The 22,041-nt window shown below is 37.8% G+C and overlaps 2 protein-coding genes and 2 pseudogenes across 2 annotated transcripts; 3 read left to right on the plus strand and 1 right to left on the minus strand.

The window, feature by feature from the left end:
• Positions 1-209: 209 nt before the first annotated feature.
• LOC114683525 lies at positions 210-1,824 on the minus strand (annotated as a pseudogene).
• Positions 1,825-2,921: 1,097 nt separating this feature from the next.
• LOC114683540 lies at positions 2,922-3,945 on the plus strand (annotated as a pseudogene).
• Positions 3,946-10,114: 6,169 nt separating this feature from the next.
• On the plus strand, positions 10,115-11,071 carry LOC114683534 (olfactory receptor 6C6-like). The gene has a single exon (XM_028857859.1). The coding sequence runs from the start codon at positions 10,115-10,117 to the stop codon at positions 11,069-11,071; it is 957 nt and encodes a 318-aa protein (XP_028713692.1).
• Positions 11,072-19,767: 8,696 nt separating this feature from the next.
• On the plus strand, positions 19,768-20,730 carry LOC114683530 (olfactory receptor 10A4-like). The gene has a single exon (XM_028857856.1). The coding sequence runs from the start codon at positions 19,768-19,770 to the stop codon at positions 20,728-20,730; it is 963 nt and encodes a 320-aa protein (XP_028713689.1).
• The last annotated feature ends 1,311 nt before the right edge of the window (positions 20,731-22,041 follow it).

Genomic DNA, 22,041 nt, shown 5'->3' on the forward strand with positions numbered 1-22,041 from the left:
AAAGAAAACACAAGTGAAAATTTTTAATAGTTAAATATGACGGACGGGTGTTGGTGCATGTCTTCTTCTTTTTTTTTTTTTGGATAACTAAGTGAGTGGTTTATTAACATTTACAGTATTTAAACCAGACTCCAAAGATAATTCTGTAAAGTGGTGTGTTCTACTGCAATGTCTTGCTGAGGCCTGCCTCGAGTGTTCCCACGGTGAGCTCACGTGCTGTTTTCTCTCTGTTCTGGGTCATGGGGATTCCTCAGGGAGCATCCAGTCTCTTGCTGTTGTTTTTGATCACTTCCACTTCCCCATAGCCGATAATCTTCAGGTGGAACCCACACTCTCAGGGAAGCCTCTACTTCTTCTTGGGTGTACTCATCCAGCCGTTTAGGCACTTTCCGTGGCTGAGGAAGCTCTTCCACTAAGTTCTTGAGAATATCGTCTGGAATATCCTCATCTGGAAAAAGATGCAACCTTTGCATCATGGTTCTTCTGTGCAGGTTTTGGGGCAGCATGCCATAAGTAGCTAATTTCACAATCACCACTGGGTCCTTCAGGTGAAGTTCTGCAGCTGTTACCTGTCTAAACCCACCTGGGTATCCAGCATGTGAGGAGTACACTTTTTGCTTCCATTTGTTTCCAGAAAAGGCAGTATGTCTTGTGTTTATTATGACAACATGATCTCCACAGTCACTCAGCTGATGGTACACTGGTTTATGTAATCCTTGAAGGTTTTTTGAGGATATATAGCTGCAAGTTTGCCAGGGGGGCTGCATTTTGCCATCTAAGAGATACTACATTCGAGCAAAAGTGGCCCATTGCTGGGGCACCCTAGAGAAACTGGACGTGCTTCCCCACTTGCAGCATCCTCTGGTGCATGACTTTAATCCCAGCACTCAAGAGGCAGAGCCAGATCTCTGTGAGTTCAAGGACAGACTGGGCTAGAGAGTGAGTTCCAAGAAAGGCGCAAGCTACACAGAGAAACCCTGTCTCAAAATACCAAAAAAAAAAAAAAAAAGGTTAAAGATAAGGAAAATACTTCTAACTACTCACATTCAAGTGGGAAGACAAAACAAAAGACAGTTTTGACACATAAAAGGAATTTTTTTAAAAGATATCACACATGCATTAACATTATGATCAGCATCCTGAGTCACTTTCAAAACAATAAATTATAGATGGAAAGTTAACATTGCTGGCATATATGGAAGTGTAAAATTATGTGAGTGAAAGACTGATAAGAAATATAGACAAGAAGTAATTATAAACATGTAGACACAAAATAGGCTTTTTCTATTAAATGTGTCCAAGCCACACATAATTGGGGAAATTAAATGTAAAATAACAAATATTTAGAATGCAGTGGTGGTTACAGGTTCTCTGCCAGGATCTATGACTTCACTAGCCATGAGGAGTTGACCAGTTTCCCAGTATCAGACATGGTTTCTTTCCTGTTGAGCATGTCTGAAGTTCAATTTGAGTGTTTTTGATTACTGGCAAGTTATATATTCCTCTATTGCATTCTTAGGGTCGTTTGTGGTGTTGTATATTGCTCTAGTTCATAGGCAACATAGCTGGTTTAAAATATAGTACTCACAGTTCATTAAAGAAATTTCTATTTTCAACAAAGTTAGAACTGTACAGAAAACCACAACCAATCAAAGGACAGAGTCACAGAGTCCAGTCTCAATGGATCCATCTAAAGAACTACTCCCTCACCTAAGGCTTAGGGGACATAGTTGGAGAGATGGGCAGAAAGATTTTAAGAACCAGATGATCCTATAAGACTGTCTCCTAGTTATGTCAAAAGCTACACCCATGTCTCACCAACATGACTTCTTAAATATGAGCTGAGCAAGGACAACAATAATAGATATGCTATTGTGGACTGGGGAATGCCCAAGAGGCCTCAACCCCAGATAAAGGACTATGGACAACCAAAGAATGCTGGAAGCAGGAGGAAAAGTCTTCCCCAGGGAAGAACACAACTATTTATACACTACCAAATGGTCAGCCTTGAAAACATACATATAGGTAACATTAAACTGACTGAGGAGGTTGTATTTAGAAACATGTATGTATATGCCTATAATAATATGTATGTAACAACAATTAATGAAAAGAGAGGCCATGAATTCGAAAGGATCAAGAATAGATATATGGGAGGGATTATACAGAGGGAAGGGAAGAGGCAATTATGTAACTATATTATAATCTCAAACATTAGCCGGGCGGTGGTGGCACATGCCTTTAATCCCAGCACTCGGGAGGCAGAGCCAGGCGAATCTCTGTGAATTCGAGGCCAGCCTGGGCTACCAAGTGAGTTCCAGGAAAGCTACAAAGAGAAACCCTGTCTCGAAAAACCAAAAAAAAAAAAAAAAAAAAAAAAAAAAAATTAAAGAAACTTTTAAACATGAAGTAATTCTCAATTATCACTGTAATAGATACATTTTTTAAAATGACACAAGCCCACTCTGTTTATGGTGATGTTGAGAAAAGCAAATAATGCATTGTTCTTGGTAACTGAACAAATCCATGTAGAAAACAAGTTTAAGATAGTGAACAAATAAATGTAGTGTTTATTTTGAATGAGCAACGCCAGCTTAAGGAACTTATTCCTAAGATCTAAAGTTATAACATTCAACACTATGAAATGTATGTTTATAAAAACAATTTCACGCCAGGCAGTGCCAGAATCCCAGCAATCGGGAGGCAGAGCCAGGCAGATCTCTGTGAGTTCGAGGCCAGCGTAGTCTACAAAGTGAGATCCAGGACAGGTACTAAAACTACACAGAGAAACCCTGTCTCAAAATAAATAAATAAATAAGGAGTCATCCAGGAAGGTGCTGGCTGCAGCGCCACGGAGCTTGCTCTATGGATCATGTGCTGTTCTGGATGCCTGAAGCACTTGAACTGCAGATTGGGAAGACGTGGACACCTAAATGCTGGGCTGGATTAAGTGCCTGATGAGGATGGTGATTCAGCAAGTTGGGGTCAGCATGCAGTCGGTACTTTGGTCTGGAAAACCATATGGTTCATCTCGAAGTATCGTAAGAAAAATTGGTACCAACTTATCTCTGATTCAGTGTCCAAGAGTTCAATTTCAGCTTACCAGCCATGCCACAGAAGGGAGTCCTGCCCACCCAGGAGAGGATGTGGTGGCATCGTTTGCTGATGTTGGATGGGTAGCCACAGAAGAAGGAGAGTGCTCAACAAGACTCAGGGCAGAGGTCAGGTCCAAGTCTCCCCCCGAGGATGACCTTCCTTGCTTTGAGAAGCCCCCAAGCAGGCACATTTCCTTTCCAAACTTGTCTCAGGATGCGCATCCTCCAAAGACAACACTGGCCAGGGAGGAGGCCTTGCAGAAGATCTCCGCACTTGAGAATGAACTTGCTGCCCTTCGAGCTCAGATTGCCAAGATTGTGACCCTACAGGAACAACAGAGTCTCAGTGCAGGTCACTCAGATTCCTCCACGGTAGCACCACTACCCTCTCCTCCTCCTCTCCCCTCCCCCTACCCCACCCCACCCCCACCGCTCCACCAAAGTATGTCTGCTGTTGATCTGATTAAAGAGCGAAGAGAGCAAAGACTCAATGCTGGAAAGACTTTGGTGAAGAGCCACCTAAAGTCATCTGACATGCCAAATATGCTTGATCCTTAAAGATATGAACAGTGTGAAGCTACGGTCAGTCAAGAGGTCAGAGAAAGATGTCAAACCTAGGCCAGTAGATACTACTGACCTGCTGCCCTCATAGCAGAGGCTCTGAAAAAGAAGTTTGCTTATCGCTATCAACACAGTAGTCAAGGTGAAGTTGAAAGAGAAATTCCAAAGCCAGAGTCAGAGGCCACCTCAGAGCCAGCCCTGTTTGGCCCACATATATTGAAGTCTACAGGGAAAATGAAGGCTTTAATTGACTCCTAATGGACAATGAGTTCAGAAAGACTCCTGTTTCACCTGTGGCTTGCAGAGCTGAGTTTGACTAAGAGAAATCACCAGTATTTAGTAAATTCCTGGCTATAGTATTCATTGGTCTCCTTACCTAATTAGGAGTAAGAAGTAGCGAAGCCACAGGAGTTGGGTTGACTCTCATGAGATGGTCAGTTCTAGAGCTCTCCTTAACACAATGATTATGACATGTTTTTAAATAGGTAGCCAGGCTTTATCTTCCAGCCTCAAAAGCATTTGTAGGGCTTCAGGATACAAACAGGCCATTTGTGGATGTTGCTGTGCATTCTCAATTCTTAACACTAATATCTGTGCAAATGTTTTATATGCACACATTTGGATATAAAACTTATGTAAAAACTTGTTATGAATGGCATCAGTGAATACACTTATCTTCATCTTCGAGTTGATTGGTCCGTGACAAAACAGCTGGTGTACCCTGTTATTAGAGTAGAGTACTGGAGGTGGGAATGCCCTGAACATAACTTAGAAGTGTTCTCACATTTTTTTTTTCCTCTTGGAGCTGAGTTTACATAAGCAGTAGCAAATGTTTACTGCTGAGTTTCCGTATTGCTTTCTATTAGAGGGAAGTGAGGGCCAGGAAGGCTGCTTAAACCTCATTGCCACCCAATACTGGGAAGCAAATGTACTTCTCAAGTGGTAACAATCAAATTATTGAATTAAAATAACTTTGTAAATAAAAGCCAGAATGTATCATCTTTCTTTTCAGTTTAATGAGTGGCCTCACGAAGATGATTTATTGCTAAATTAACAATTGTCTTAGTTAAGTTTACTATTGCCATGATGAAACACCATGAACCAAAAGTAACTTGGGGAGGAGGGTTTATTTCATTCACAGTTCCATAGAAGAGTTCATCATCAAAAGTGGTGAGGGCAGGAACTGAACAGAACAGGAACCTGGAGGCAGGAGCTGATGCAGAGGCATGGATGGGTGCTGCTTACCGGCTTGCTCCCCTGTTGCTTTAGTTTTCTGGCCTTGCCCACAGTCAGGACAAATCTTTGTCACCCGCCAGTCCCACAGCCGCTCAGACCCAACCAAGTAAACACGGAGACTTATATTGCATATAAACTGTATGGCCGTGGCAGGCTTCTTGCTAACTGTTCTTTTATCTTAAATTAACCATTTCCTTTTATCTTAAATTAACCATTTCCATAAATCTATTCCTTGCCACGTGGCTGGTGGCTTACCGGCGACTTCACATGCTGCTGGTCATGGCGGCGGCTGCAGTGTCTCTCCGCCCCAGCCTTCTGCTTTCCTGCTCTTTTATTTCTCCTCTCTGTTAGTCCCGCCTATCCTTCCTGCCTAGCCACAGCCGATCAGGTTTTATTTATTGTTCAATCAGAACAACTTGACATACAGACCATACCCCAGCACAGCCAAGTGCAGACCATCTCAAACACCTGCACTCAGGCCCATGGTCCTAATCATCCTCTATGCGGACCTGCTGGGTAACGCCACAAAGAACCCAAGAAGGGCTCCCACAGGACATACATTTCAGAACATCCCACAACACTCCCCTGGCTTGCTCAGCCTACTTTCTTATAGAACCCAGGGCCACCAGCCTAGGGGTGACCCCACCTACAGCAGGCTGGGCCTCCCCATCAATCACTAATTGAGAAAATGCCCTACAACTGGATCTTACAGAGGCGTTTTCTCATTGAGGTTCCCCCCTTCCTGATGGCTCTGGCTTGTCAAGTGCACACAAAATGTTAGCATAACTAAATTTATACATTTTAAATACTGGCCAACATATCCTTTACAATGAAACATTACTGAATAGGTGAATAGATTCCCTTTCAGCTGTTTATCATTGGTCAGCTGATGAATTGCATTATGCAGATAAACCTTAGGTGTTACTAGAAAGTTGAAAACTGCTTTTATTATCTAGGGTTTGAAAGGACTTGTTATAATTTAAAGTACTTAATAAGTTTTCATGATTTTTGTGTTTCCAATAAGCTCAACTATCTTTAATATCAGAATCTCTTACTTTGAATAAATATTTGGATTATTTAAATCTAGTGACTAGTTGTTCTTCCCAGGAGAATTAAGAGATGGGAAGTGGAGATAGGTATTTTAAGTTATTGAAAATATGTGTTCTAAATCTTAAAGATTGAGCTATTCTTCATAGTTTATTTAGTTTAAAATGTGGTATGTTATTGATGTATATTGTTTCTAAATGTTTTATATGGTTTGATAACTGTCTTTCATGAGATTCAGAAAATTCACCTGACCACATATTTTGACCTAAGAAACTTACTCATTCAATAATACAATATTTATATCAGTATTAAATTTGGCTAGTATTCCAATATATGAAAGTTACTATTTTACAATAAAGCAACCTGTTGAATTTTCAATAAATAAATAAATGAAACACTTTCCTATAATTTTACTCATTTCCATAATATTAAATTCTGGAAAGGCCATTAGCTGTCTTATAGAAGTGATTAACTGAACTATAATACATGTCCACAAAGAGGAATAAATGGTACATCTGTAAATAAGTTTGAAATACCTCCTTAAACTGTTGGGGTTTGTTTCACAGGATATAGAATTATGCAAATAAACCACAGGACACCATATGTTTGTAGGGCAACACATTTTTCTTAAGGTCAATGTGACTAAAACAGACTTATCTTTTCCCATTTTACATTTTCATCTTTCATATCATATTGATATAAACTCAGAATTATGTAACAGTGATTTCAAAACATAGGTTCATGATAAGCATTCAAGTATTGTAGCAATTTAACAATCTATTAACAATACTCTGGATGTAATATTAAGAGTAGGAAAAAGTATGAGGAGTGTACATATAAAGGTCTGTTTTTTTTTTTTTAAAGCACTTCTGTTTCATACCGGCAGTCCCTTAGGAAATGATGCTCTTGGATCTCAGTTACCCTGAGGACTCTTCATTCTTGTGAGATTTTCCTGTAGGACACTAGGAAATAAATCCACCATGGTCTCTTAAGACACTAAATTTTTATAAAGTACTGTATGTCACATTAAGTAACGTTTATAACATCTCAGATGAACTGCATTGAATTGTAGAACAGAGGGTGATGTGGTTTATTTCTATATCAAAATTGGATAAATTGATTAAAAATAGTAAATATAAAAGAGCATCTAGTCAGTCATGTACTTTGAGGTAGAATGAGGTTCTAGGGGATGATAGGGATCATCAATGCTCTCTGCACACAAGGGTGATGGATTAGGCTATGTGCAGAAAGCTTGCTCAAATCTGCACATGCACCTTACTGACAAAGCTGCAGAACAGCCAAAGGGTTAGTGCTTTTACCATTCACATTTGACTTGTAGATAGTGGTGAACTATTAGTAATCAATATAATCATTATCTAAAATGAAAGTCTTTGATTTTTTAAATATTCTGTGACATTTCATCTAATGAACATAATTGCATTCCTTAGCTTGTGTTATTTTATTCTGTAGGTTATTTCTTCACCATAAGAATACATGGTAATGTGATTGTTGAGACAGGACAAATTCACAGTTTGGTGGGATGGAATTCCATTACATGGTTGTGCATTTGATTCAGTGTTATCAGTGAGATGTCTTGCACAAACAGGAATGCTTTATTCTTCATCCAACAGTTTTAAACTTAAAGGATGTGACACTTGATGGGGAATCCATATATAATTTTCAAAGAAAACATTTTTGAACTATTACTGTTCTTTGATTTACTCAGGTCTATCTGTCTAGAATATTGTCTAAAGACCCCTGCCATTCATTGTCCATGGGAAAGTATTTCATTTTCAATTTGACTTAGTTCTTTATTTTTATGTGTTCAGCATTTAAAAATTAATTTATGCATTAAAGGTTGAAAAATTGTAAATATTTGTGTTAATATCTTCAAAATGGAAGATATGGTCTTATGGTGTCCATTTTAAATTGTTTTGACTATTTTATTGTAATTGCAAAAGCAACCAAGAAAGAAGTTTTCCTTGAAGGTTTTACTAAATCACAGGGGTTTTTTTGGACAAATTAAATGAATATTTACCAGCTATTCTTAAAAGTAACTACACTGTAGTAATGTTTTATATAAAGATGGATGGGAAAGAGTTCCTAAAACAAAGATCAGCCCTGAAGGAGATTTTATTAGAAGAAATTGTTGTAACAGGTTTTTATAAGAATATTTAAAAGTTCATTCAAAAACTTTTATGAAACTGAATTTTTAAAGCTATGACTTCTGAAAATAGTCACTCTTACTTTGATCTTCTGGTATAAACATAAACTTGAACATATTTTTATATTTAAAATCATTTGTCCAATGTATAGAACAATCAAATTACTGATTTTTACATACATAATTATTAGTGGAATCAAGAATTTTATTTACTAATTGATAGTTGACTTGATATTTCAATATTGTTATTTTGATAAGGACATCCATATATCCAAAAATTCATCTCATGAGGCATCCCACCACCAACTGTGAGCATGAAATTTCTTATGTAATCTTTTCTTTTTCTCAAGATTCTCTTTTTCTGACTTAAAAATACATTCATGTTCTTAAAATTTAAGAAATGAGCTAAGAGGTAGGCATTAGAAATATAAACATTTAACATATATTATGTAATGTTTCTCCCTTTTTATTATCTATACATTTATAGGTATAGTTTTGATCTTTAAATTTTTCCTATTATCATTTCATATATATTTATTGCTCATCTTCCATGCATTTTTCTTTTTCTTTACATTTCCAATACCATAACACAAGGGCAGTTTTATATTTCTCTGCTTCCATTCTATTTATTTATGGCTCTTTGTTAAATCATATATGTTTTAAGTTTTATTAATAAGGAGATAAACTCTCTCTACTGCCTGAATCATCATTAAAATAATTATTAATGAAATATACTGTGAAGAAAGTGTCACCTAAGGGACATGCCATCAAAGAAAAGGATTAGAAATATTTTTTAATATTTAAAGGATCCAATATTTTTTAGGATACAATCTTATAATCATTCTCTGTGTGTTTCTATTAACTATCTGAAACATTATATAATAAACTAAAAAAGAAATTATGAGTTGGGACAAGGGCACTGTAGTCCAATAATTGCTTATAATTGCTTAGAATGTATAAGACCCTGGGTTCAGAACCATGAGACACAAAGAAATTAACTAGTATATTGAGCATTCTGATTATTGACTTAATCTAGGTGTGCTTTTGTATATGTGCTTTTAAATGCCAATTTTACATTACTGCTACTGAGTGATTTGGCTCTATTTCATAATATTTAAAAGTCCAATTTTTGTGGATTTTCGAATTAGTCAAATAAATTAAAAAACGATAACTATTCTTAAGGAATGAAAATCTTTTTTAAATACTTAAAATAAAGTTATATCCATTCAAAGATATAAATCATGTGTTGTCCAAACACATGCAACTGTAAGATAGGAGATGGCTGCAATACTTATCTGAAACATCACTTTTCTAACTCTCACACACACACTAATTATCACTCTTATTTTTCAGATAGACTTCTTTTTCCCATTCAGACTTGATGTAAGCCAGAAGACTGTAATGGGAAGCCATTCAGGAGAGACAATGCTTATTGTGGGTTTAGCTGATGACACAGCCTTGAGACTTGTGCTAGACACTGCTTCAGCCTAATCACCCTCACGCTTAGCATAGAAGGTGCTTGTTTTACATTAATATATGAAGTATCTCTTCTATAATAATGCCTTCTTAGGAATTTCCTATTCTAACACATGTATTTCTAAAATGGTAGTGACTGTGGCCAATGCAAATTAAATAAATTCTGTAGAATATTAAATCAATTAATAGTGAGTTAGCAATTAATGTGAGATATTAAAAAATTAAATTTTGAATATGGATTTAGAATGAAAATCCTGGAGAGTCACAGATGAATACAAATGTATCATAAAAGGATTAGAAATGACCCATAAATGGGCAAATACACTGCACACAACTTCTCATGAAAATCTCAGCACTCTGACAATCATGGGAATGTGGTAGAGGATATGTTCAAAGAATATTGATTTCTGAAAAATATCTGTGGATTTATTAAACATACATATACAGAATTTTTGATGGATGAAAGAAAAAAGTATTTTTCCTGGGTTTGTTAATAGTTTTGTATTTTCTGTAGATTTGCTAAGAAACAAGAGAAATGAAGAACCAATCTGTGGAGATAGTGTTCATTTTGCTTGGACTGACAGGTGACCCTCAGCTACAAATTCTGATTTTCCTGTTTCTGTTTTTCAATTACATCTTGAGCCTGATGGGGAACTTAATGATTATTCTTCTCACCCTGCTGGATCCCCACCTCAAGACTCCAATGTATTTCTTCCTCCGGAATTTCTCCTTCTTAGAAATTGCATTCACCACAGCTTGCATCCCCAGGTTCCTGACAAGCATTCTCTCAGGAGAGAAAACAATTTTGTACAATGCTTGTGCAGCTCAACTATTCTTCTTTTTTCTGCTAGGGGCCACAGAGTTCTACCTCCTGGCTGCCATGTCCTATGATCGCTATGTTGCCATCTGCAGACCACTGCACTACCCCATCATCATGAACAGCAAAGTGTGTCACCTGCTGGTCATCAGCTCCTGGGTGACAGGGTTCTTAGTCATCTTCCCCCCTTTGCTCTTGGGACTCAAGCTGGATTTCTGTGCTTCCAAAACTGTCGATCATTTCTTTTGTGACACTTCTGTCCTTCAGCTGTCTTGCACAGACACACGTTTAATAGAATGGATGGCGTTTTTCTTGGCCGTGATGACACTGGTTATCACTTTGATCTTAGTGATCCTCTCCTACACACTCATCATCAAAACCATCCTCAAGTTCCCTTCAGCTCAACAACGGAGAAAGGCCTTTTCCACATGCTCCTCACACATGGTTGTTGTCTCCATTACTTATGGGAGTTGTATTTTCATGTATGTTAAAACATCAGCCAAGGAAAGGGTGACTTTAAATAAAGGTGTAGCTGTCCTCAACACTTCTGTGGCCCCTTTGCTAAACCCTTTCATTTACACCCTCAGGAACCAGCAGGTAAAGGAAGCTTTCAAACAGGTTTTTCTTAGATTTTGTTCTTTTAAAAACCATGAGACAAGATTTAGACATAAATAATACCTTGTTGAAACATAAACTACTCTCAAATGTATTAGCTGTGATCTAAGCCAATTCACTGTTGAGTGTTTTAATCACTTGTTTTCAATGTCTGTCTGAGTGTGTCCACATTTTTCTTTTAGCACACTGAAAGGGATGAAGGTGCATTCTCAAAATCAGAAAATTAAATTATATATTTATAGGAGAATTCTCATGAATTTTCATGTACTGAGTGTTTAACTGAAACTTGATAGATTTAACAAGTTAAGCTATTTTGCATGGATTATATTGTAAGAGACACAGATAGAATGATGGTTATAATGTAAAATAATTAAGATTGTCACAGTAGATAGAAACTTTAGTAATTTGAAAGATAAGCTAAAGGAGGAAACATCACTTTCAGCAAACCATGAAAAATGAATAAGGAAAAGAAAGAGTCCTATAATGAATGGCATGAAATATGTCAAAGAATTGGAAATATGTTGCAAAAATTTCCCTGAAAAAGTGTGCTGAGACTGTGCTATTTTGTTAGCTTAATTTGATGATATTTTGCTTAAAATAATTAAACTCTGAGTTTTGTACAAATTATTTTATTGGTTTTTGATCTGTATATGTTGAGTGTGATGATAACTCAAAAAGTCATTCTCTCTTTTCTTCATCAGTACCTTGGTTTAAAGATACTTCTATCTATTAACCTAAATTCAGGAGATAAAATGTCTTTATCAATTCAGATTATGTCAATTTTCACAAATTTAATTATGTATTTTAATACAGTAATATGAAATAATTTCAAATCTGTGCACTGGACTAGTGTGCACCTATGAGCACCTAGAGGACACCACAATACATTCTTTCCCTCTGCTTATTCTAGTCATGCTGTGCCACTACCCATCTATCTCCATCTGGGGTCTTTGGTGATTCTTCATTAGTCTCACCTTTCTGGACTCTCATAGGAAAAGAACAGCACACTTGGCAGTGTATGTCTGCCCTTAGCTGTCTCCAATTTACATGCTTCAGTTTCCCATGCTTTTCCATGAATCTGCTCTGATCTTCTGTAGCAGTGTGGCCACTGTGCTCTTGTGGTAGACAACTTTCCTTCCTTTGTCTCAACAGTTTGCCAATATCATTCCCTGAGCAACCAACTCACAAGAATGAATCATTTACTTCAATTGGATTAAGAGTATGAAGAACCTTCAGGCTCTGAAAGACTCTGTCTTTCTAGTATGCCTTTATAGAAAAATAAAAAGAACACCTGCCAGCTAAGAAACAATTCATAATAAAAAAAAAAAAAAACAGCTCCACTATATTTTAGGGGTTCCATTCTCAGGGAGGAGAAGCTTATGAAATTTTCTCTGGTGAATAAGATTGAAAATTTTCAATAGGGCACATTCCATATTATGTTGCTCTTTTTAGGACTCACCTCAGCTGGAAATTAGGACTCAGTTTGTTTACATTTTTTGCAATGAGTTCCAGTATAAGCCCTCCAACCAGGTAGGTTGCCACCTGCAGCCCTTTCTCTCTGTTTTCCCAGATGCAATCCTCCAGTATCAGTCCCAGCTCTTCAGCAGAACACCATAGGCAGCCTTCCCTGTCTTCCTGGTCCCGTCCCCTGTGGATCTCACACATCTTCCACTTCTAGCCTTTCTCCTCCCATCTATTGCTTTTCCCAGAACCCCAACTCCAGCTGGTATCCCTGCTAAACAGAGTCACTCATCCTAAGTCAACAAGACAGCTGAATTGGACCCAGACCCCTCCTACTACTCCTGAGAGCCAATGACCCTAGTCTCATTCTAGCTCTATAGCAGGAAACCTGTAGTGTTCTCTTTTTTCTCTCTGAATGCCATCCTGAACAGATCACAGATATCTCCTCCAAACCTCCTTCCCCAACTCATCCTAATATCCTAGACTCCAAACCAGCAGGCATATCCTTGGAACACACCAGCTGAACAGGTCAAGAAGAGAGGCAACATGCAGCAGTTATGCTTTTTGAAAATCCAGAGAGGAAACAGAAAACAAGGAACAAAACACCCACCCAATAAAGTCAAATCTAGAAACCAGCAACTAGTGCTATAATCATCCCAAACCCAGAATCTGAGATGCCAGTGAAAAAACACAATAACAACAGCTAGGACAATATGTCTCCATTAGAGCCCAGCTATCCTACCACTTCAATTCCTGAGTATTCCAACTTAGCTGAAGGACAAGAAAAAGATCATAAAACAGACTTTATGAATACGATAATAGTCTTTAAAGAAGAAGTGAATATATCCTTTAAGAAATCCAGAAAATGTGACCCTCCCATTTCCCTATGTTCTCATCCCCCACTCCTCACTCTCTGCCACTCCCCACCACACCCAGTCCACTCATGTAGATCTCATTCACTTCTCTTTCCCTGGGCCATCCATGTGTCCCTCCTAGAGTCTTTCCCTGTTAGCTAGCCTCTCTGGAGCTGTCAGTTGCAGCCTGGCCATCCCTTCCCTCAAATCTAGTATCCACTTATGAGTGAGTACATACTATGTTTGTCCTTCTGAGTCTGGGTTACCTCACTCAGGATGACATTTTCTAGTTCCATCCATTTGCCTGCAAATTTCATGATATCATTTTTTTACTGCTGAGTAGTACACCATTGTGTATATGTACCACATTTTCTTTATCCATTCTTCATTTGAGGGGCATCTAGGTTGTTTCCAGGTTCTTGTTATTACAAATAATGCTGATATGAACATAGTTGAGCATGTGTCCTTGTGATAAGATTGAACATTCCTTGGGTATATGCCCAAGAGTGTTATAACTGTATCTTGAGGAAGACTTATTCTCAATTTTCTGAGAAACCACCACACTGATTTTAAGAGTGGCTGTACAAGTTTGCATTCCCACCAACAGTGGAGGAGTGTTCCCCTTGCTCCACATCCTCTCCAACATAAGCTGTCTTCAGTGGTTTTGATCCTAGCCATTCTGACAGGCATAAGTTGGTATCTCAGAGTTGTTTTGATTTGCATTTCCCTGGTGACTAAGGCTGTTGAGCAATTCCTTAAATGTCTTTAGCTATTTGAGATTCTTCTGTTGAGAATTCTCTGTTAAGCTCTATAGCCCATTTTTTAAATTGGATTGTTCAGTATTTTGAAGTGTAGCTTTTTCAGTTCTTTATATATTTTGGAAATCAGCCCTTTGTCAGATGTGGGGTTGGTGAAGATCTTTTCCCATTCTGTAGGTTGTCATTTGGTCTTATTGACCATGTCTTTTGCTCTACAAAAGCTTCTCAGTTTCAGGAGGTCCCATTTATTAATTGTTGATCTCAGTGTCTGTGCTACTGGTGTTATATTTAGGAAGTGGTTTCCTGTGCCAATGAGTTCGAGGCTAATTCCTACTTTCTTTTCTATCAAGTTCAGTGTAACTGTTATGTTCAGGTCTTTGATCCACTTGGACTTGAGTTTTGTCCATAATGACAGATATGGGTCTATTTTCAATTTTCTGCATATTGACATCCAGTTATGCTAGCACCCTTTGTTGAAGATGCTTTCTTTTTTCCATGGTACTGTATTGGCTTCTTTATCAAAAATCATATATGTTCATAGGTATGTGGATTAATGTCAGGGTTTTCAATTCCATTCCATTGGTCCACATGTTGGTTTTTAGGCCAGTACCAAGCTGTTTTTATTACTATAGCTCTATAGTACAGCTTGAGGTCAGGGATCGTGATGCCTCCAGAAGTTGCTTTATTATACAGGATTCTTTTAGCTATCCTACTTTTTTTTCATATAATATATTTTTTTATTTTTTTCCTTTTATTTTATTTTATACTACCATTCAGTTGTACATATCAGCCATGGATAGCCTTGTTCTTCCCCCTCCTGCCCCCTTCTCCTTCCCCCTACTCCACCCCCCATTCTGTAAGCCTATGTCTTTTTATAGGTGAATTAAGTCCGTTGATATTAAGGGATATTAACAACCAGTGATTGTTCATCCCTGTTATTTTTGGTGGTAGTGTGTGTGTACTTCTCTTCTTTGGGGTTTACTATTGTGGCTTTATCTATTGCCTGTGTTTTCGAGTGTGTATCTGACTTCCTTCGGTTGGAATTTTCCTTCTAGTGCTTTCTTTAGGGCTGGGTTTGTGCATAAGTATTGTTTAAATTTGGCTTTGTCTTGGAATGTCTTGTTTACTCCGTCTATGATGATTGAATATTTTGCTGTGTATATTTGTCTAGGCTGGCATTCATGATCTCTTAGTGTCTGCATTACATCTGTCTAGGTCCTTCTGGCTTTCAAAGTCTCCATTGAGAAACTGGGTGTTATTCTGATGGGTTTGCCTTTGTAAGTCACTTGGTCTTTTTCCTTTGCCGCTCTTAATATTCTTTCTTTATTCTGTACGTTTAGTTGTTTAATTATTTGATGGCAAGGGGACTTTTTTGGGGGTCTAGTCTGTTTGGTGTTCTATAGGCTTCTTGTATCTTCATAGGCATTTCCTTCTTTAAGTTGGGAAAGTTTTCTTCTATGATCTTGTTGAATATATTTTCTGTGCCTTTGAGTTGGTATTCTCCTTCCTCTATCCCTATTATTTGTAGGTTTGGTCTTTTCATGGTGTCCCAGATTTCTTGGACATTTTGTTTCATGACTTTTTTGGCTTTATGTTTTCTTTGACTGATGAATCTATTTCTTCTACTGTATCTTCAACGTCAGAGATCGTCTCTTCCATCTCTTGCATTCTGTTGGTTATACTTGCATCTGAAGTTCCTGATCGTTTACTCAGATTTTCTATTTCCAGCATTTCCTTTGTTTGTATCTACTTCATTTTTTCTATTTCCCTTTTCAGGTCTTAAACTGTTTCCCTCATCTGTTTCATTGCTTTTTCATGATTTTCTTTCAGTACTTTATTGTTTTCTTCCAGGGCTTTATTGTTTTCTTCTGTTTTATTTGTCCTTTCCTCTAGTTTTTTATAGCATTCTTCCCATTTTTTGTTTGTCTTTTCCTCTATATAAGCCTCTACCTTCTTCATGATGTTATTCATAAGGCTGTTTTTTTCTGCTTCTTCCAATTTTTGATGTTCAGGTCTAGATGTTGGAGGAGGGCTAGGTTCTGGTGATGCTGTATTGCTCTTCATTTTTTTTTTGTATGTACTTCTGCCTTGATATCTGCCCATCTCCTTGTGGTTCGTTCTTGGTCTTATCAGTGCACTTGGTTCTGACAGAGCTGACAGATTCAGGAAGTCTCTCTCTCCCTCTTGTCCAGATGGGAGCTCTTGTCCAGAAGGGAAGTCCAGGGTAGGATGGGAGCTCTTGTTCAGAAGGGAAGTCCGGGGCTGGATGGGACCTGGGGGCCAGTCCCATAAAATGTTAAGTATTTTTCTTTCCAAGTCTGTGAAGAATTGTATTGGTATTTTGATGGGGATTGCATTGAATCTGTAGATTGCTTTTGGTAAGATTGCCATTTTTACTATGTTAATTATACCTACCATGAGCATGGGAGATCTTCCCATTTTCTGATATCTTCTTCAATTTTTTCTTCAGAGACTTAAAGTTCTTATCATACAGATCTTTCACTTGATTACTTAAATTTACCCCCAAGGTATTTTATATTATTTTTGGCTACTGTAAAAGGTGATGTTTCTCTGATTTCTTTCTCAGTCTATTTATCATTTGTATGTAGGAGGGCTACTGATTTTTTTTTTTTTTGGTTAATCTTTATCCTGCTACCTTACTGAAGGAGTTTATCAGCTGTAGTAGTTCCCTGGTAAAATTTTGGGGGTTACTTATCTATACTCTCATATTGTCTGCAAGATGTAGCACAATCTTAAAAGGTACCATACCCTTTGATGAGCCCAAGAGACTTGGATAACCCTGTACCAGGCTTTTTTTTTCTTCTGTGCCACCTACAAGATCCCAAATCACAACATGGAAACTTATTCTTAGTTATAAATACTCAGCCTAGCTTGGGCTAATTTCTTGCTAGCTCTTATAACTTAACCTGTTTTTCTTTATCTACCTTTTGCCTCGGGGTTTTCACTTTTCTTTCTTTCTGTATGTATGTCTTACTTTACTGCTGTCTCTATGTCTGACTGGCAGCTTAAAGGGTCTTAATAAAAACAAGCCTGAATCCAGGTATTGGGGTAAATGCTGGAAGATCAGAGAAGCAGAACAAGCCACAGCCACCTCACCTTGCCAATTCCTCAGCTGATCCTGTTTTTTCAGACTGGAAGCTTCTGAGTCCTCATCCAAATAGATCTTAGCTGAACTGTGCTGCTCAAAGCCTAAAAGCTTAACCAGATCTAGTTCCTGGTTTTTGTGCCTTATATACCTTTCTGCTTTCTGCCATCACTTCCTGGGATTAAAGGCATGAGTCACCATGCCTGGCTGTTTCCAGTGTGGCTTTGGACTCACAGAGATCTGGAAGGATCTCTGCCTTCAGAATTCTGGGATCAAAGGTGTGTGCCACAATTTTCTGGCCTCTGTATCTAGTGGATGTTTTGTTCTCTGACCCCAGATAAGTTTATTAGTTGCACAATATCACCACAGCAAATGGTGAAAGTTTCACTTCTCCCTTTCCAATTTGTATCTCCTTGATCTCCTTATGTTGTCTTATTGCTCTAGCTAGAACTTCAAGTACTATTCTGAATAACTATGGGAGGAGTAGACAGCCTTGTCTTGTTACTGATATTAGTGGACTCACTTTGAGTTTCTCTCTATTTAATTTGATGTTGGCTGTCAGCTTGCTGTAAATTGCCTTTATTATGTTTAGGTATGTTCCTTGTATTTCTGATCTCTCTAGAACCTTTATCATGAAGGGGGTTGGATTTTGTGGAAGGCTTTTTTAAGCATCTAATGAGATGATCATGTGGGTTTTTTCTTTCAGTTTATGTGGTGTATTACATTGACAGATTTTCATATGTTGAACCATCCTTGCATCCCTGGGATGAAGCATACCTGGTCATGGTGGATAATTTTTTGATGTGTTCCTGGATTTGGTTAGCCAGTATTTTATTGAGTATTTTTGCATCAATGTTCATGAGGGAGATTGGTCTGTAATTCTCTTTCTTTGTTGCATCTTTGTGTGGATTGGGTATCAGGGTAACTGCAGCTTCATAGAAAGAGTTTGGTAATGTTCTTTCTGTTTCTATTATGTGGAACAATTTGAATAGTATTGGCATTAGCTCTTCTTTGAAAATCTGGTAGAATTCTGTGCTGAAACCATCTGGTCCTGGGCTTTTTTTTTTGGGTGGGGGGACTTTTAATGACTGATCCTATTTCCTTAGGGGTTATTGTTCTACTTAAATAGTTTATCTGGTCTTGATTTAACTTTGGTATGTGGTACCTGTCAAGAAAATCATACATTTCTTTTAGATTTTCCAATTTTGTGGAGTACAGGTTTTTGAAGTGTGACCTGATGATTCCCTGGATTTCCTCATTGTCTGTTGGTGTTTCCCTTTTCATTTCTGATTTTATTAATTTGGATGCTCTCTCTATGCTTTTTGGTTAATTTGGATAAGGGCTTATCTATCTTGTTGATTTTCTCAAAGAACCAACTCATTGTTTCATTGATTCTTTGTATTATTCTCTTTGTTTCTGTTTTATTGACTTCAGTCCTCAATTTGATTATTTGCTAGCATCTGTTTCTTCTAAACTGTTCATTTCTTAAGAGAAAAATGTTTCATTAAGACATTTCAACCAATTCAATGAGAAATTTAATAGTTATTGGTCATTCACACCTTTTATGCTAGTCCAAATGAAAGACTGATAGTGAAGGGCTGGGAATGTCTTTGTGGGTTGTTTGGACTTCATTTGTGTTCTAAACTACACCCACTGGTATTACAAAGATCTGAATGGTAACTGGGTAATAGAGCTTCATAAAGGATGCTATACCACAGTCCTTAGAGATTCAGGTGAATCATGGGTATCAGTTAGAAACTTTTACTTTACTGTGTCTTCAATGAAATATTTGATATTAATAGATTATCTCTAAAAATATACCAAAAATGAAAAGCCAAGTTGCACAAGAAACATTGCTTTGTGTTGTTGTTGAATATATTTCTCCTGAGACTAACATAATTACACAGTACAGGGATATAATCCCTATGGTCTCTCATAAAAATAAAAGTGCTGCTTATGCTTATAATTCATGTTATCATTTAGCATTGTAAAACACTGACAATACCAACAACAAGAAGAAGTTTTTCCTTCTAGGCAGTTCAACAAGCCGCAATATCATGAAAACGTTTATTAATGTTGAGAAGATCTTATATGTTTTTTCTATGTCTGTGTTTCTTATTTGTCTAATCATTAACATATTCTATTTAAGCCAGAATTAGATTATCAAGTAGATAAATGCTAAACAAGTGACTGGAATAGACTTTCTTTCTGTTGGATACTTAAGTGGAGCCATTGAGATGATTGTAGAGGTCAGATAATTAGAACATGATACTTCCTTAATTAATTTTCTACTGTTTTATAATTGAAACACTGTCAAATGTAAATTGTAAAAGAGCTTGTGTGAATTACTAGGTAAAAATTAGAATTCATCACTTAGATGCCTTTTTATTCAAGTTTCTGTGAAAACAGAACAAGATCCACAACAGAATATGGGTTGTTTGTCTCACTGGCATTCAGATGTCTCTGTTCTTTTGTTAGCAACACTGACAGTGGACATTTCATTACAGAGCGTGATTGACACTGGTCACTGCTGACTGTGTCCCTTGGAACTATCTGCCTGCTCTGTTGTCTTCACGGATGTCTCACTCTGAGCTCATGAGGAATGGAAGCCTGCCCCTCTGCACTGAATTCACCTTGGTGGCCTTTTCTTCTCTAGCAGAGCTGCAGCTTGTCCTCTTCTTTGTGTTCTTGGTTATCTATTTGTTTACTGTGGGAGGAAATCTCATCATCATCTGTGTGATCTGGGCCACCCCTTCCCTGCACACTCCCATGTACTTCTTCCTGACCAACCTCTCCTTTCTGGAGATGTGTTATATCAGCAGTGTGGTGCCTCAGATGCTTGTGCACCTACTGGTGCATCCCAAGACCATAAGTGTGGGAGCCTGTGCAGCTCAGATGTATGTATTCACCATCTTGGGACTGACAGAATGCTGCCTGCTGGCTGCCATGGCTTATGATCGCTTTGTGGCTATTTGTTACCCACTGCATTACACTCTGCGGATGGGCCCTTCGGTTTGCTTGAAGTTGGCTGGGGCATCTTGGGTGACTGGAACAGTGGTGGAGTCAGTCCAGACCACATGGATCTTCACTCTGCCTTTCTGTGGAGCAGGAAAAATTCAGCATTTCTTTTGTGACATCATGCCTGTGGTGAAACTGGCATGTGTGGATACCTCCCAAAATGAAATTGTGCTATTTATTGTTTCCCTGATCTTCATTATGAGTCCCTGTCTCTTCATTCTGTGCTCCTATGTACGCATCCTTCTGACCATCTTGAGAATTCCTTCAGCAGCAGGCAGACACAAAGCTTTCTCTACCTGTTCCTCTCATATTCTGGTCGTTTCTCTTTTCTATGGCACTGCTTTGTTCACTTATCTCCAACCCAAGAGTTCACACACCCCAGACACCGACAAGGCTACTGCTCTCATGTACACTGTGGTCACCCCTGCTCTGAATCCTGTTATCTACACTTTGAGGAACAAAGAAGTGAAAGAAGCCTTTCGAAAGGTAACACAGAGGAAGCTCCTTAGACAAATGGACTAGTTTCACCCCAGCAGCTGAAACTTTTACCGTTGTACAGAGAGTTTACTCAACTCTATCACTCCTCTAACATTTCATGGTGTTATTGAAGCACTGATACCCTAACAAATATGTTTACTTTAGAGTTTTCAATGTAAACAACTAAAGAGTAACACATACTAGGATTATTTATTTGATTAATCATTCATTCAAGTTTTTATGGTATTTAGAAATGAACTCAGTCTAACACAGTGCACTGATATCAAGCTAAATCTATTCTTTTTTTTTTCACTTTGAACTTTCAGACAAGCCTTGTAGATGTATCCAATCGTCTTTTTAAAATAAAAAACACAGAGCCAATGTAAAAGAGAGAAAGCCGAGAGGTCAGAGCTCAGAGATAAAATCTTACCTCCTGCAGTGCTCCTAACTTCCCCGAGAGAGAGCTTCTTCCTGTTTGTCTGTCTTTAAATACTCTTTCTGTCTGCCTTCTCATTGGTTGTAAACCCAACCACATGACTGCCTTGTCACTGCCTGTAAGTACCGCCCTCCAGGTCTTAAAGGCATATGTCTCCAATACTGGCTGTATCCCTGAACACACAGAAATCTACCTAGCTCTTCTAACCACCACGCTCTTGCTATGGCTCTAATAGCTCTGACCCCAGGGCAACTTTATTAACATAAAATTAAAATTACATTTCAGTACAAATAAAATATCACCATATTTCCCCTTTTCTATTTTAATAAAAAGAAAAAAAGGCAAAAGGTTATAACTAACAAAAGAAAAACTATATACAAAAGTACAATAACTATATACAATATATACAAGTAACAAATACCTAAACGATGTCTAGTCCATTTGTATTTGACAAATCAGAGAAAATAATTCCCTTATCTATCCTATTTTAGTAAGTCCAAAATGTATCTAATTCACTTTCTATCCTAATTAATCTTCAACTATAACTAACTAATCTTCAACTCCCTCAGAGACCCAAGAAGGAAATAATATTAGCTAACAAAAATAAAAACAGGAAGTGCACAAAAGCAACTTCCAAAAATTTTGTGAGTTGACAGAAACAGCCAGCTGCCTGGACAGTCACCTGAGGTTTCTCCGCAGTGTTGGGGCATCATCTTCAGCCTATAGGCTTATTGTATCTGACAGACTCATTTGTGAAGTAGGTTGTACACAAGGTCAACAGTTCAACCTCACATTGGGTGAGAGCAGTCCATGTACCAGAAACACCTGAATTCCACTAGTGTCATGTCATGATTCAGGATTTTAAATTCTGGAAATTGTTGATGGTTTTTGAATTCAGCTGTCCATTCTTCTTGGCTGTG

This window comes from Peromyscus leucopus, chromosome 18 (genome assembly GCF_004664715.2).
Source record: "Peromyscus leucopus breed LL Stock chromosome 18, UCI_PerLeu_2.1, whole genome shotgun sequence".
Classification (NCBI taxonomy): Eukaryota; Metazoa; Chordata; class Mammalia; order Rodentia; family Cricetidae; genus Peromyscus; species Peromyscus leucopus.